The sequence below is a fragment of the Salvelinus alpinus genome, chromosome 17, assembly GCF_045679555.1.
Source record: "Salvelinus alpinus chromosome 17, SLU_Salpinus.1, whole genome shotgun sequence".
Taxonomy (NCBI): Eukaryota; Metazoa; Chordata; class Actinopteri; order Salmoniformes; family Salmonidae; genus Salvelinus; species Salvelinus alpinus.
In genome coordinates, this window is record NC_092102.1 from 21,333,847 (window position 1) to 21,351,750 (window position 17,904).

Sequence of the window (17,904 nt, forward strand, 5' to 3'; positions counted from 1 at the left end):
TCACTATAGTGATACAGAGACACAGTGCTACAGGCTTTAACACTGGCTGGTATCAGCTCTAAACAGCCCTCCTGTATTACTAGGGTTGTACTATAGCAGGGTTCCCCAACTGAATTTGGCCTGCAGTGATTTTACTTCATCCCCCCACCCCAAAAGTGTTCACACAAAAATAAAATAATAATATAAACAAATGTTTATAACATTTGTAGGGGGGCGTATAAGACTGTAAAAACACCAGCAAATCAGTTCCAAGTCATTTTAATTTGGTAAAACTATTCCAAAGTATTCCTGCACATAATAGAGAGAGATACTGTAGATGTGATCGTATATACAAATGTAAGCAAGGTTTGAAATGATTATGTTTTAGTCAAAAATTATATCTGTTTGGCCTTCTTGCGGTCAATTTCAAGTCTACAAATGATTAAATCTGGTCCCCTGACCATCCATCCGCTCAAGAAAAAATCATCCTGAGGCTGAATCTCCTTGATGATCCCTGTACTATAGTATACATTTTAAGGGAAGTTACTGTATGTTGAGTGAGTAGTAGTAGTAAGTAAGTAGTAAGAGAGAGTGGTACTTCTTCTTTTCTAGCTTTGACTCATATCTTGTAACTTGGAGCTCTTGGAACAGTTGACATCCTGGAGCTGGTGTGTGGTGTCTCTTTGTGAGAAGAGTAATGATCTGTTTGGCCTTATCAGTACAGCCACCAGCATTGGGTTGTTTGACCAGCTGCCTCAGAGAGGGAGAGAGACAGGGAGGGAGAGAGAGAGAGAGAGAGAAGAGTGAAAAACAAGTTCCCAGTAGATTGTGAAGATAAATAGCTGCATCATGTTTCTCACAACGTTGAACTTCTTGTTTTCTGTCATCTATGACATTACCTCCAATGACACTCCTTTTCTGTCCTCAACTACCTTGTATAAATAGTACTCTCATTATTTCTACCCATAAGCAAATTATTGAATTGTTCATTATACCCCCCCCCCCCCCTGTTTGTTAAGGAGGCATGAGAGGGGACGAGGGAGGGAGAGAGGGAGGGAGGGGCAGTGGAGCTGAGTGAACAGCCACACGCACTCCCTCTCTAACACACACAGTCAGCGTGAGGGAGTGAGTGACAGAGGTAGAGGCTCCATTCAGTGCCGAGTTGACTCACTCACTGTTGGTCTACTTCCCGCCCCATTAGCTGGCATGCCGCAGAGAAAGAGGAGTTTCACTTTTGGAGCGTATGGAGGGTAAGAGGGAATACGGTTCTCATTTACCGAGCTGAGCTGCTCAAACTACCTCTGCACAGCACCTTTGACTGTGTGTGTGTGTGTGTGTGTGTGTGTGTGTGTGTGTGTGTGTGTGTGTGTGTGTGTGTGTGTGTGTGTGTGTGTGTGTGTGTGTGTGTGTGTGTGTGTGTGTGTGTGTGTGTGTGTGTGTGGGCATGTGTGTGTGTGGGCATGTGTCAGCCTGCCTGCTTTTCACCAAGGGATGTGATTTCTGCTTGAATAGATTATTAGTCTTTCCTCTGTGCTTGTTAAAAAACATTCCGTGCTCCCATGTACATTACAATGCAGTTGACCCTGGTTGTGCATTATTTAACATCAGCTATGACAGACAGACTCAACACCAGCTAAACCCTGTTTTCCTGACTGACTGATAGTCCCAGGAAGCTTGGCAGGGTGCAGCGTGGTGAGGAGGGAGAGAACAGTGTTTCACTGGAAGCTGCACAGACAGGAACTCTGATAGAATAAGACAGTGTAAAGAACATCGTAGAGGGAGGCAGGCCCATGAGAGCTGAGGGTATGATTGAGTTTGGATTGAATTAGAGTAGACAGTGTGGCTCACTTTGCAGTTAAACACACACGCACACATACACACACACGGACAGGTTGTTAACTGTAAACAAATCAGAGTGTATTTACTCAATCTATCAAGCGATCTTGATTTGATTGACTCTCTTTATGCAAAAAGTTGCCTCACTTACAGACAAGCAGAGTCTATATGCAGTTTGTGTGTCGACATGTGTGTTTGTGAAGTCTTCTATGTCTCTGTGTTGTACTGTACAGTATCCTAGAATTCCCAATAGCAGCTAAGTGTAGATAGAGCTCTCAGGTGGCTGTAGTCTCCCCTCTGACTATACTGGATACTCCCCTATCGACAGAGACTATGTAGGAATTTACACCACATCCAACAGGTGCTCTATGGTATGTATGAATAGCTTCTCTCAAGGACAAGTTGTGGGTGTGTGTCATTCAGTCTGGGCAACCCTGAGGAGTAGAGATTATTCCACTTGCTTGTCGAAAACAGATTGGAAAGAATTAGGAGGATTTTAACTGTAGATCTGTTTGCTATGACAGGAAAACGACTTGGCATAGTTCCTTTTGGTATTGGCCTTGCACTTTGTACTTTTGGCATTTAGATAGGTCTGTCTGATTTCCCACATCACCAGGTGGCATCATCCTGGCGCTTGCGCACCATTGGTATTCACTGTGAGGAATTAAACTATTCTGTTGTCTACAGAGTGGTATTTCCGTGACTCGACTTTGTCTAATTTAAATGTCAGAAGAGCAGCTTCTCAACTCCAAACCAGGGCTTCCAACACCAGTTGTCACATCATCCTGTAGAGGTTTTTTAGTTTCAACCTCATGTAAGATATTTCTTGAGGTACATTTCATGGCTACTGATATTGATATGCTATCCTCTCAGAATGTACCAGTCTGTTCACAATCCAACGGATTTAGAGTGGAGCCAGCACCAGGATTCCCCATTCTAAACTATGTTTAAGGCATTGGGAAGAAATCTACAGTTGAAGTCGGAAGTTTACACACACTTAGGTTGGAGTCATTAAAACTCGTTTTTCAACCACTCCACAACAAATGTCTTATTAACAAACTATATTTTTGCCAAGTCGGTTAGGACATCTACTTTGCATGACACAAGTCATTTTTCCAACAATTGTGTACAGGGAGATTATTTCACTTATAATTCACTGTATCACAATTCAGTGGGTCAGAAGTTTACATACACTAAGTTGACTGGGAAAATTCCAGAAAATTATGTCATGGCTTTAGAAGCTTCTGATAGGCTAATTTACATAATTTGAGTCAATTGGAGGTGTACCTGTGGATGTATTTCAAGGCCTACCTTCAAACTCAGTGCCTCTTTGCTTGACATCATGGGAAAATCAAAAGAAATCAGCCAAGACCTCAGAAACAAATTGTAGACCTCCACAACTCTGGTTCATCCTTGGGAGTAATTTCCAAATGCCTGAAGGTACCACATTCATCTGTACAAACAATAGTACACAAGTATAAACACCATGGGACCACGCAGCCGTCATACCGCTCAGGAAGGAGATGCGTTCTGTCTCCTAGAAATGAAGGTACTTTGGTGCGAAAAGTGCGAATCAATCCCAGAACAATAGCAAAGGACCCTGTGAAGATGCTAGTATAAAAGTATCTATATCCACAGTAAAACGAGTCCAATATCGATATAACCTGAAAGGCCACTCAGCAAGGAAGAAGCCACTGCTCCAAAACCGCCATAACAAATGGGGACAAAGATCGTACTTTTTGGAGAAATGTCCTCTGGTCTGATGAAACAAAAATAGAACTGTTTGGCCATAATGACCATCGTTATGTTTGGAGGAAAAAGGGGGATGCTTGCAAGCCGAAGAACACCATCCCAACCATGAAGCACGGGTGTGGCAGCATCATGTTGTGGGGGTGCTTTGCTGCAGGAAGGACTGGTGCACTTCACAAAATAGATGGCATCATGAGGGAGGAAAATTATGTGGATATATTGAAGCAACATCTCAAGACATCAGTCAGGAAGTTAAAGCTTGGTCGCAAATGGGTCTTCCAAATGGACAATGACCCCAAGCATACTTCCAAAGTTGTGGCAAAATGGCTTAAGGACCACAAAGTCAAGGTATTGGAGTGGCCATCACAAAGCCCTGACCTCAATCCTATTGAAAATTTGTGGGCAGAACTGAAAAAGCATGAGCAAGGAGGCCTACAAACCTGACTCAGTTACACCAGCTGTCAGGAGGAATGGGCCAAAATTCACCCAACTTATTGTGGGAAGCTTGTGGAAGGCTATGCGAAACGTTTGACGCAAGTTAAACAATTTAAAGGCAATGCTACCAAATACTAATTGAGTGCATGTAAACTTCTGACCCACTGGGATTGTGATGAAAAAAATAAAAGCTGAAATAATTCTCTCTACTATTATTCTGACATTTCACATTCTTAAATAAAGTGGTGATCCTAACTGACCTAAGACAGGGAATTTTTATTAGGATTAAATGTCAGGAATTGTGAAAAACCGAGTTTTTAAAAGTATTTGGCTAAGGTGTATGTAAACTTCTGACTTCAACTGTACATGACACAGTATACATTACAATACCGCTATGTGTTGAGTTCCTTTCTGCCTAGCTGCAAGAGGTTTAATGGGGGTGTGGTTTTGGGGGTCACAGTTGAGGCTGTTCTGAGATGATCTTACCAGACGTGTGAATGTAATGCTGATGTTCTTAGTAAAAACCCATAAACGTTCATCGGTCTTCTGCTGTCCTTCCTACTATTTGAGAGATGTTATATGTATATTCTGTGGTGTTGCATTAGTCAGTCCTTCTCAGTTCCTCTTTTTTAAGGGGTTTCTTTAGGCCTGTTTTCTCCATGCAGGGGATTTTGTGTAGACTAGACACGGGTTATGGTTTGGTTTCCCCCGATCAAGCCAGCCCAATACATGGTGAGCCATGGTGAGCGTCAGTCATATCCTAAATGAGAGACAGTTACATTTGTTGTCTCTCTGTACTCTCCTCCATGTTGTCGTCTCCTCCATTGTCTCAACCTCAAGCCCACATCTCACAGGCCCCTTCCTCATACAGTCTTAATGGGACTCATGAAATAAACAGTGAAGTATGTCTTTGTCCCAGATCAGAACACTCTCCCCCCACTGGGCACAGACGTCAATTCATAATCTATTCCACGTTGGTTCAACATCATTTCATTGAAATGAACAGAAGAGGACGTGGAAACAACATTTAAATTAGGTGGAAACAACATTGATTCAACCAGTGTGTGCCCAGTGCGTCATCTTCCCCATGGCCCAAGATCACAGAACCACAGACTAATGATTGGCATCTTACATTCAAACAATGAATCCTGATCTAGGATAACTTTTAAAACATTAAATTATTTGGCTTGCTCTAAAAGGATTTGGCTAAAAGCAAATAAAAAAATAAATAAAAAGTAGGTGGTCACTGTGGATGCGCTCACTGTGGATTTTTACTCTCCTGTTCTCTTGTCTACAGTGCAATGTAAAGCACTGAGGGGAAAAAAGAGAAGGATTAGTGTGTGTAGACCAGGGTTCTCCAACTGGTGGTCTTATGAATTTTCCTTGTTGGATATAAAAGACTGTAAAAACACCAGAAAATCAGCGGCAAGTATTCCCACGCATAATAAAGAGACACGAGGGGGTGTGGTATATGGCTGTTTTATATACCACAGCTAAGGGCTGTTCTTATGCATGACGCATCGCGGAGTGCCTGGACACAGCCCTTAGTTAGCCATGTTATATTGGCCATATACCACAAACCCTGAGGTGCTTTATTGCTATTATAAACTGGTTACCAACGTAATTAGAGCAGTAAAAATACATGTTTTTTCATACTCGTGGTATACGGCCTGATATACCACGGCTGTCAGCCAATCAGCATTCAGGGCTCGAACCACCCAGTTTATAATATGCTTTAGTCAAATATTATTTCCGCTTGGGCTTCTAGCGGTCAATTTGCAGTCTACAAATGATTTCTAATTATGTTATGCTCCCCCGATCATCCGCACAATAACAAAACTGCCCGCGGATGTATGTACATGATGATCCCTGGTGTAGACTCTGTTCAATAACATACAAGTGGAAAGGGTCATTGTTGTGAATGTGGATCAGACCAACAGCAAATTATATTCTAAGCAGTCAGCTGATTTGAGTAGAGCAGCTTCCTCCAATGATATTCCCGGTCAGTTGATGAACAGATGCCTTACAATTTAATGTTGTTTAGGAGCAATACTCATCTACAGTACAAGAACACCCTGTTTCTTCCTTATGAGAGGGTTGTATCCAACCTTGTGGGTTTTAGTTTTTAAATTATTGAATTTTTTAGTCTCTACAGAACACAACAACAACATGGAGTGGGCGTCTATTCTTTGTCCTGATGGTCAAGTTTGCATGACAAAAGATCAGCCAATGATTACACGGGAAGGCAAGGCCTCTTGAGTTTTAGAGACTGTTCAAGTGGCTCTCTCAGGGCAGGGGCAAAACAAACAGGATATCTAGGCCATACAAGAGGGCTGGAGAGGGTTCTATTCAAACACTGTGAACAGTATTCATATTCACACTGACATTCACATTCACATATTTATTCACAACGGAAAGCTACCTTGCTTTGGAGAAAAAGGGGGAAGCATAGGTTGAACTAGGATGTACATACAGTAGGCTACCCTTAGGGCTAGATACCATGCTTATGATTGATGTAAAAAATAAAAAATCCACTGGGGCTGATTTGCTTGATCCTATCTTGCTGAAGCTTTCTACTCCCCTGATTGTGGAGTCAGTGACACATATTTTAAATCTGACGATTATCTCGGGTGCTATCCCCAGGGTTTGGAAGGCGGCCAGTGTGCTCCCTCTCGAAATTGTCTTGCCTAGCCAAAACCTTTGAATCATTAATCAACTGTCAGCTTAGATCCTTCCTAGCTACGAGATGTATAGCAACATCTCTGCTGCAACTTTGGTGTTAAATGATGTGGTAAAGGGTATGGATAAGAGGAAGTGCTGCCCTCTGACTTATCAAAGGCTTTTGATACTGTTGACTGCTTTTTATTGATTCAAAGATTGTCTGTAATCAGTATGGATCTGGTGCCATGTAATTGGTTTGAAAATGACTTGACAGAAAGGACACAATGTGTTTTTTCTGATGATGTTCAGGTTTCCTTGATTTTACGAAAGGTGTCCCACAGGGATTGATTTTAGGTCTTGTACTTTTTACTGTATATAAACAATGTTGGTCTATCTGCAAAAAAAGTGTAACATACACCTGTATGCAGATTACACTGTTGTGTACGCTATTGCCCCCAAGGTTGACCAGGCTCTTTCAGAGCTTCAATCTGCCTTTATTGTTTTGCAGAAAGCCTTTGTTGAACTGATGATTTATGCATATGTACATTAGATGGTGCCCTCATTGATTGTGTCCCCCTTTTTATAAATATCTGGGCATCTGGATTGACGAAAATCTATCTTTCAGAAAGAATGTTGATGAGTTAGTTAAGAAATTATTATTTATAAGGGGATTATGTCATAGGAATAGGTAATGCCAAATCATACCGGTTATAGACTATGGCGATATTGTCTATATGAATGCAGCTGCCACTGTATTGAAGCCATTGGATGCAGTTCATCATCATGTTTTATTACGGGCGATATGTTCAGTAGACATCACTGAATTCTGTATTAGAAAATAGGCTGGCCCTCTGAAGTCTCGTAGATCGATGCATTGCACTCTTTTTGGTTATACTGTAAAGTCCTACAGCATAAACTTCCGCCGTACCTTACTTCATTGATAATTTACAGACATACGAGATACCCGAGCCGGTCTCAGGGATGGCTAACTCTGGAGATCCCTTCTATCTCCACTGAGTTAGGTAAATCTCAACAAAAAAAAATTTGCACCTTCTTGTGGAATAATCTCCAAGGCGCTCTAAAATTGGATGAAATGGTGCCTCTAGGGCAGGGGTGTCAAACACATTTTGGTTGTACAGTGCATTCGGAAAGTATGCAGACACCTTGACTTTTTCCACATTTTGTTACTTTACAGCCTTATTCTAAAATTGATTAAATAAAAAAAACGAATCCTCATCAATATACACAAAATACACCATAATGTCAAAGCGAAAACAGGAAATCTATTAAAAATAAAAAAACAGAAAACCTTATTTACATAAGTATTCAGACCCTATGCTATGAGACTCGAAATTGAGCTCAGGTGCATCCTGTTTCCATTGATCATCCTTGAGATGTTTCTACAACTTGATTGGAGTCCACCTGTGGTAAACTCAATTGATTTGAGAGGATTTGGGAAGGCACACACACCTGTTTATATAAGGCCTCACAGTTGACAGAGCATGTCAGAGCAAAAACCAAGCCATGAGGTTGAAGGAGTTGTCCGTAGAGCTCAGAGACAGGATTGTGTCGAGGCACAAATCTGGGTACCAAAAACTGTCTGCAGCATTGAAGGTCCCCAAGAAGACAGTGGCCTCCATCATTCTTGTTTGGAACCACCAAGACTCTTCCTATAACTGGCCGCCCCTGCCAAACTGAGCAATCAGGGGAGAAGGGCCTTGGTCAGGGAGGTGACCAATAACCCGATGGTCAGTCTGACAGAGCTCTAGAGTTCCTCTGTGGAGATGGGAGAACCTTCCAGAAGGACAACCATCTCTGCAGCACTCCACCAATCAGGTCATTATGGTAGAGTGGCCAGACGGAAGCCACTCCTCAGCAAAAAGGCACATGACAGCCTGCTTGGAGTTTGCAAAAAGACACTTAAAGGACTCAGACCATGAGAAACAAGATTCTCTGGCCTGATGCAACCAAGACTGAACTCTTTGGCCTGAATGCCAAGCGTCACGTATGGAGTAGACCTGGCACCGTCCCTACAGTGAAGCATGGTGGTGGCAGCATCAATGCGTGGGGATGTTTTTCAGCGGCAGGGACTGGGAGACTAGTCAGGATCGAGGGAAAGACACAAACAAATGCTCTGTTCATGTCAGTCTCAGAGGTGACTGGTCTGATCTGTTATGGCAGGGCTAGCGACAGCATAGCCTATACGCATCGCCATGTTCTGCTCTGGTACCATTGTGTGTTCACAGTCCCAGCCACACTGTACTCCACTGTATTGGAGCATCAATGTGCACATTCAGCCACTTCACTCTCATTTACTCCGTCAATGGGCTCATTCAGCTGCCCACATTATACAGTACAGTCAGCCTGCTGGCCCTGGACCTGGGCTCATTCACTATTGTTGTTGGCCAATATTTGTTTGTCAGACATTCATTTGTCCAGAGGCTTTTTGTGATTTCTTTCTTTCCAATCTATTTTTATGAGAAGTTTCTATTTCCATCACAGTCATTCTAGTCAGTTGAATAGTGGAAGGGTGAATGATAGAATCAGCTTTATTCCGCTTTATTCAAATGCAGAATAGACGTTCAACCACTTCTACAATAGTTTAGACATTCAACCACCTCTAGATATTCACCCACCTTTTATTTTACTGAACTCTATTGTATACAGAACATCTGGCCTTTGAATTCATAGTTACCATACCTTTTAGAAATCCCATGTTCATGATGCAAATGATGTGTGAACGAGAGCACAATGTTGTACAGCTTACTGTCAACTTTAATTAGTTTACATGGGAAATATACTTCACAAGTCATTATTCCAGTGGTGTGTGTTCATGGATGCCAAGGGAAGCAAGGCTTTCCCCCAGAATTTACCAACAAAAAAACATACAGTACAAAATAATTGTATCTTTCGTCTAATTAATAAATAAATGTCCTTCAATTCACAAGAGGCTGAATGTATCTCACCGGAGAAAGCATCAGAGCGAACGAAACAGCGCCCCTCTGCCTCAGTACGTGTAGCGTATCTATCTGATGCTGTCTGGTCAGAAAGAGTATGACATTGTTGCTGCCCGTAGCATTGAATGCAAGGGAAGCCAGCGAGCATTTGGCCTCCCTTGATAAAAAAATTAATAATAGCCAATCAGCGTTGAGCTAAACTGAGTGAACTCAGCTGTGAATGGTCCTGGCGCACCAACAAAAAAAAAGTGTCAAGGGAAGCCAGTTTGGATTTGGCATCTGACCAATCACATCACAAGTCAAAGGTCATTATTGACAGGAATAAATAAAATTGTTGCATCTCATTGTAGTGTTGTCGTCAGGTGGCTAGCCTGCTAGCTAAAATCGTCCCTTTCCTAAATTAGCTATGGATGGAGATAGGGATTTGGACTTGTGGTTTTACTTAATTGTCCATACTGGCCAATGATTTATAATGGTGATTCTGATCCAACCATTAATTCATACATTGTGCCCCTGGACTGAGAGGATGGAAGTTCAACACGTTAATTGAACTAAATCGTCTTTGGTATCTTTTAGTTGTCGCTGTATTAGACTAAGCAAAGGTGAGAGGATGTTGAAGTTGAAATGGTGCTGGAATAGTGGAGGCAGCTCCTGTTTTCTTTGCGACTTGCGGTAACTCTCTGGTTCTAAATCAATAGTTGTTTTAGTAGTCCAAAAATGTCAGAAACATTACCTTGCTTGACCATGCTGTAGGTCATGTAACTGTTTGTTACAAGCAATCAGTTTTGTGGACTTCACTACAAGATGTTGCTCTGCGATTTTGTACTAAAATAAATGTGTGTTTGAATTTATTCTGCCACTGTCTCTTCTTATTGTCTCGGCCTTAGGCCTATATATCACAGTGCCAAGTTAAATGAACTAGCAGGTTATAGAGCAAACAACGCAATTTTCACAACACATAGGTTGTAATATGGCTTTTTCTCTGGATTGGCTTCCCCAGTGATTTTTCCATGCACCGCTACTGCATTATTCCAATGTTATTCTGCATTTCAAATGATCATCAAATGAAAAATAGATGGGACAAGTCCTGGTAGTGTTGCTATTCTGTAACCAATACACTGGAGCTAGAAGAAGACAGTTGTTTGAGCTTTCAGCTGAATTTTCTTACAATCTCCTCACGACCTCCTTTGCAATCTTGCCCGGTGATGACTCAATTGCTTAAATTGACTCTATAATAAGTGTTGGCATAAGTTTATTTTAGAAAATGACATTTCTATTCTTACATTTTTTTTAAATTAACAGAGATATGCAAAGCAGTTTTTATGCCAAGTGGAATTGTGTGTATTACGCTGTTGCCTGAAGTGACGTCCCATGTCATGGTGGAAGCAATGTGAGGGCCCTGCTGTGCTCCTCCTGTGTTTCTCTATGGGACAGTGAATCATCTCACAAATATAAGACAAGGTGGGAAATGGTCAATTGAAATCTGAGGGACATGTAAAGAGCTAAACTTTAACACTGACAACTTCTTGGATGCTACGCCATTCAAGGTTTGGGCCAGTATCTGTCTGTGAGACTAGCCTCAAGCTGTCTTTTCCTCGCTGTTTCCATGGAAATGACTAGCTTATTTTTAAGCAATAAGGCCTGGGGGGGTTTGGTATATGACCAATATACTGTACCACGGCTAAGGGCTGTTCTTTCACTATTAGTCCCAAGACCCCAGCAAAAATCAACTTTTAATTTATCTGACTTTCATTTATCTGCTTGTCCAGCCTTAATATTTACCCTCACAATGAAGTGTTGAACCATGTTATTTTCAGGACAACAGGGCTACAAGTAGAACACAAAACAATTTGACATAAACAGTTGCATTCATGATTTTATTGACATAAGGTCTGCCTAAGCAAAAAACCTGATAAAAATTTATTTATATGAATGCTGTAAGTACAAAAATGGTTTTCTCAGTGGAAAATGAATATCCAACTAGTCAGTGACAACTGTGTGGAGTTTGTGACAGCAACTATGTGAGCTTCTTACAGTATTATAGGCACTATGTCCTGGGATTTTCTGTGATCTTCTATGTAGAAGAACTCCTTACCTTTTAACGACTCTTGTGTAGCTTGTGAGCATCATAGAGCAAAACATGTTACACGTGCATGTTCGTGGGAGTCTCAGCTTTTCATAGATTTGAGTAGTTTGTAGCTCAAACCATTCTGACTCTACAGATGTTTTTGTAAAAAAAGAACCTTCCCCGGGCCCCTTCGGGATCCGCCCTTGTCTCACAAACACCGCTCTTGCTAAGCTCCCACTAATCACACATACAGTTGAAGTCAGAAGTTTACATACACTTAGGTTGGAGTCATTAAAACTCGTTTTTCAACCACTCCACAAATTTCTTGTTAACAAACCATAGTTTTGGCAAGTCGGTTAGGACATCTACTTTGTGCATGACACAAGTAATTTTTCCAACAATTGTTTACAGACAGATTATTTCAATTATAATTCACTGTATCACAATTCCATTGGGTCAGAAGTTTACATACACTAAGTTGACTGTGCCGTTAAATAGCTTGGAAAATTCCAGAAAATTATATCATGGCTTTAGAAGCTTCTAATATGTTAATTGACATCATTTGAGTCAATTGGAGGTGTACCTGTGGATGTATTTCAAGGCCTACCTTCAAACGCAGTGCCTCTTTGCTTGACATCATGGGAAAATCAAAAGAAATCAGCCAAGACCTTGCTGCAGGAGGGACTGATGCACTTCAGAAAATAGAGGACATCATGAGGCAGGAAAATGATGTGGATATATTGAAGCAACATCTCAGTCAGGAAGTTAAAGCTTGGTCGCAAATGGGTATTCCAAATGGACAATGACCCCATACATACTTCCAAAATTGTGGCAAAATGGCTTAAGGACAACAAAGTCAAGGTATTGGAGTGGCCATTACAAAGCCCTGACCTCAATCCTATAGAAAATTTGTGGGCAGAACTGAAAAAGCGTGTGCAAGCAAGGAGGCCTACAAACCTGACTCAGTTACACCAGCTCTGTCAGGAGGAATGGGCCAAAATTCACCCAACTTATTGTGGGAAGCTTGTGGAAGGCTATGCGAAACGTTTGACCCAAGTTAAACAATTTTAAAGGCAATGCTACCAAATACTAATTGAGTGTATGTAAACTTCTGACCCACTGGGAATGTGATGAAAGAAATAAAAGCTGAAATAAATCATTCTCTCTACTATTTTTCTGACATTTCACATTCATAAAATAAAGTGGTGATCCTAACTGACCTAAGACAGGGAATTTTTACTAGGATTATTTGTCAGGAATTGTGAAAAACTGAGTTTAAATGTATTTGGCTAAGGTGTATGTAAACTTCTGACTTCAACTGTACCACTGGTTGGTACCAACAGATGCTAGAAATATACAAATCTAATGGTACAACCCAGAAGTCTGTAGCTAAAATAACCTATGTTTTAGACGGTTTAGAAGTCCTAATTCACGCCAGCATGATGGTGGGACTCATTGGGTTAAGATACCGAACTGTGGAGGAGAGGCATGAAGAAACAGTATTCTTGCTTGGATCAGGTGTATTTTTCACCCTCTTAGCTGTTTCACACCAGCTGCAGATCTGCAGTCCATGTGTGTATTTACCTGAGCTCTACTCAACCATGACTTCTCACTTTAACAAGAGACTTAACTAAAGCCACAGTACCTCTTTGCTTGGGGGCCATGTGGTGCAAAGCGTGTTAGTTTGGACATGGCCAGGCAAACAGGCTGAGAATGTGAAAATACAGTATGACTCAGACTCGTATTATAATGCATATGCTGCCTTGCCCCAAACACTCCATCATGCTCGGAGTCATAGAGACAAACAGAAAGTACTGTTGTCCTGCTGATAAAGGTGAAGGCTATGAATCACCATTTAGTGCATGGGTGTCAAACTCATTCCATGGAGGGCCTAGTGTCAGTTAAGACCTATACAACCAGGTCAGTGGAGTTCCTTACTAGTCAGTGACCTTAATTCATCAATCAAGTACAAGGGAGGAGCAAAAATCCGCAGACACTTGGCCCTCAGTGGAATGCGTTTGACACATGTGATTTCAGCACTTTTCTATTCGAAACCCAGCCCAAGGTAAGGCTAGCTTTGTGTTGCTAGTGGAATTCCACTCTGTGCTGGTAGCAGTGATATTGAGTCAGATAAAGGTCAGGTTCCATTGTGGGAACATTTACACTTTTTCAGTTGATAACATTATACCTCCAACATAATGATAACATTATAGCTGACTTAAGGCTATCATATATTAATACTAGTATTTTTATTTATGATAGTAAACAGATGTTTACAGTTTCTTCTCCAGAGTAATTTCTCATTCCCTTTGTATTGGCCTCACCCTCAACCCAGTTAATATAACTAGGGCAATTATCCTGTCAAGTAAAGTAGGCTACACCTTACAGTACATAAGTACACAAACACTCACACCCCATGGAATACACCTCACACTTCAATAACAAGAATGAAAATGAGCAGCTTCATGTCCTTATCTGTCAACATGTCTTCTTCAGTTTGTCAAATGTTGCCTAACAAATATTTAGTGTAGGCCTAGCGACATGTTTGACAGTGTGTAGCTTAGTGTTTAGAGAGAGGTCAGAGTCTTGTTTTGAAGTGAACCAAAGCTTATGTTTACACTAGCTTGCAACCCATGTTCGTCTCATCACATTGTTAAGCTGAGCAACCCCATTTCTGATGGAAAATAGAACAGGACAGAACATATTCCCAGCAGGTATTTTAGGTTGGAGCCTGCATTGACCAAGAATCTAGCCGCACCCTGGCTTGATTTCATTTTATGGGAATTCCAGGCAACCTGAGAATGGGTGGGACCCACAATGTAAAGATTCCAAAATATTATGCTTGTGATGCTCATGAAGCCTGCACTACAATTCTTAACATAATATCCCGATGCAGTTAATGCTTACTCCTTCCAAGCAGTTTAAAATAATTTATTCTACCAAAGGAAATGCATGTATTTTTTGTACTGTAAACAGTGTTATAACTACAGCACACATGTCAGGCATACAGCACCCTCAGGACTATTGTCACCACATGACAATAGTCCTCCTTTAAAAATGAGAAGGACAGTGATTTGTGAAAGTACCTTTACCAATCATCCTACCCCTCTGGATTATTGTCCCTTTCCCCTCAGTGAGGCTGTATTTTCTTTCTTTTATTTTTGTACCTTTTCGCCCCAATTTCATGATATCCAATTAGTAGTTACGGTCTAGTCCCATCGCTGCAACTCCCGTACGGACTCGGGAGAGGCGAAGGTCGAGAGCCATGCGTCCTCCAAAACACGACCCTGCCAAGTCGCACTGCTTCTTGACAAGTGCACGCTTCGCCCTGAAGCCAGTTGCACCAATGTGACAGAGGAAACACTGTACAACTGGCGACTGAAGTCAGCGTGTATGCACCTGGGCCGCCACAAGGATTCGCTAGAGCAAGATGGGACACGGACATCCAGGCCGGCCAAACCCTCCCCTAACCCCTTGTGCGCCGCCTCATGGGTCTCCCGGTCGCGGCCAGCTGTGACACAGCCTGGGATGTAGTGACGCCTCAGGCACAGCGATGCAGTGCCTTAGACCGCTGTGCCACGCGGGAGGCGAGGCAGTATATTCTGAGAAAGAGGAAGTTGCTTTAAGGATTTTATTAGTTCTGTAAAGTGACCACATGGGTCTTTCCTCAAACGGAACAAAATATCAGTACATGATTAAATAAGGCTGTGGATATTGCGTGTGCTCCCTCTCCGGGCCTCTAGGTCACCAGGCTCATTATTGCGCACACCTGTCACCATGGTTACGTGCATAATGACACTCACCTGGACTCCATCACCTCCTTGATTACCTGCCCTATATATGTCACTCCCTTTGGTTTCTTCCCCAGTCGTCATTGTTTGTTTCATGTCTATGCGTTGTTCGTGTTTCGTATTATGTTTTGTTTATTGATTAAATCACTCACTCCATGAGGTTGCTTCCTGACTCTCAGCGCACATCTTTACAGTGGAAGTAACACTGTATTCTATACCGTAACATCAGTATTTCAATCAACCACGTCTATATTTACATGCATTTTAGTCATTTAGCTAGAGTGACTTAGTTAGTACAGTACTTCCAGTGGAAAATGCCTGTTGTGTCCATTCAGATTTGAAAAACCTTTGAGTTTTGCTGAAAGATTGAGCCGATAGACAAGGCTGAAGGTGAAAACAGTGTGCATGACATTGATTGATTTGTTTGTTTTTGCTTGCAGTTTGTACCAAAAACAAGTCTGGCTCAAGTGATATATATATACAGTGCCTTCAGAAACTATTCACAACCCTTGAATTTTTCCACAATTTGTTGTGTTACACTCTGCATTTAAAATGGATTAAATGTAGATTGTGTGTAAATCAAAATGGAATTATGTTTTAGAAATTAAAAGCTGAAATGTCTTGAGTCAATAAGTATTCAAAAAGCAAAAAGTTGCTTAACAAATCAGATAAGTTGCATGTGCAATAATGGTGTTTAACATGATTTTTGGATGGCTACCCCATCTCTGTACTCAACACATGCTGTACAGTGCATTCGGAAAGTATTTAGACACCTTGACTTTTTCCCAAAAAATGTACGTTACAGCCTTATTCTAAAATTGATCAAATAAAAAAAAATGTCCTCATCAATTTACACACAATACCCCGTAATTATAAAGTGAAAACAGATTTTTATAAATGTTTGCAGATTTATTAAAAATAAACTGAAATGTTTACACAATTATTCAGACCCTTTACTCAGTACTTTGTTGAAGCACCTTTGGCAGCGATTACAGCCTTGAGTCATCTTGGGTATGATGCTACAAGCTTGGCACACTTGTATTTGGGGAGTGTCTCCCATTCTTCTCTGCATATCCTCTCAAGCTCTGTCAGGTTGGATGAGAAGTGTCGCTGCACAGCTATTTTCAGGTCTCTCCAGAGATGTTCGATCGGGTTCAAGTCCGGGCTCTGGCTGGGCCACTCAAGGACATTCAGAGACTTGTCCCGAAGCCACTCCTGTGTTGTCTTGGCTGTATGCTTAGGGTTGTTGTACTGTTGGAAGGTGTACTTTCACCCCAGTCTGAGGTCCTTAGCGCTCTGGAGCAGGTTTTCACCAAGGATCTCTCTGTACTTTGCTCTGTTCATCTTTCCCTCGATCCTGACTAGTCTCCCAGTCCCTGCCACTGAAAAACATCCCTACAGCATAATGCTGCCACCACCATGCTTCACCGTAGGGATGGTGCCAGGTTTCCTCCAGATGTGATGCTTGACATTCAGGCCAAAGAGTTCAATCTTGGTTTCATCAGACCATAGAATCTTGTTTCTCATAGTCTGAGTGTCTTTAGGTGCTTTATGGAAAACTCCAGCCGGGCTGTCGTGCCATTTACTGAGGAGTGGCTTCCGTCTGGCCACTCTACCATAAAGGCCTGATTGGTGGAGTGCTGCAGAGATGGTTGTCCTTCTGGAAGGTTCTCCCATCTCCACAGAGGAACTCTGGAGCTCTGTCAGAGTGAACATTGGGTTCTTGGTCCCCTCACTGACCAAGGCCTTTCTCCCCCGATTTCTCAGTTTGGCCAGGCGGCCAGCTATAGGAAGAATCTTGGTGGTTACAAACTTCTTCCATTTAAGAATGATGGAGGCCACTGTGTTCTTGGGGACCTTCAATGCTGCAGAAATGTTTTGGTACTCTTTCACAGATCTGTGCCTCGATACAATCCTGTCTCGGGGCTCTACAGACAATTCTTTCAACCTCATGGCTTGGTTTTTGCTCTGACATGCACTGTCAATTGTGGGACCTTTCTATAGACAGATGTGTGCCTTTCCAAATCATATCCAATGAAAGGAATTTACCATAGGTGGACTCCAATCAAGTTGTAGAAACATCTCAAGGATGATCAATGGAAACAGGATGCACCTGAGATCTCATAGCAAAGGGTCTGAATACTTACTTTGTCGTTATGGGGTATTGTGTGTAGATTGATGAGGATTTTTTTTATTTTAACCCATTTTAGAATAAAGCTGTAACGTAACAAAATGTGGTAAAAGTGAAGGGGCAGAATTTCAAGCACAGATTCAATGACAAAGTCCAGGGAGGTTTTCCAATGCCTCGCAAAGAAGGGAACCTATTGGTAGATATGTAAAAAAAAATATATATATATATATAAAAATAAAGCAGACATTGAATATCCATTTGTTATTAATTACACTTTGGATGGTGTATCAATACACT

The 17,904-nt window shown here is 41.6% G+C and overlaps 1 protein-coding gene across 10 annotated transcripts in view; it reads left to right on the forward strand.

The window, feature by feature from the left end:
* Nucleotides 1–1,104: 1,104 nt before the first annotated feature.
* The window catches only part of rap1gapa (RAP1 GTPase activating protein a), a 91,606-nt gene continuing 74,806 nt past the window's right edge, over nt 1,105–17,904 (forward strand). For all 10 annotated transcript variants that reach the window (XM_071347957.1, XM_071347959.1, XM_071347958.1 and 7 more), the window contains exon 1: nt 1,105–1,229. In XM_071347957.1, coding sequence (XP_071204058.1) covers nt 1,186–1,229 — 44 coding nt within the window. In that variant the 5' untranslated portion in view covers nt 1,105–1,185. The remainder of the gene's footprint in view (nt 1,230–17,904) is intronic.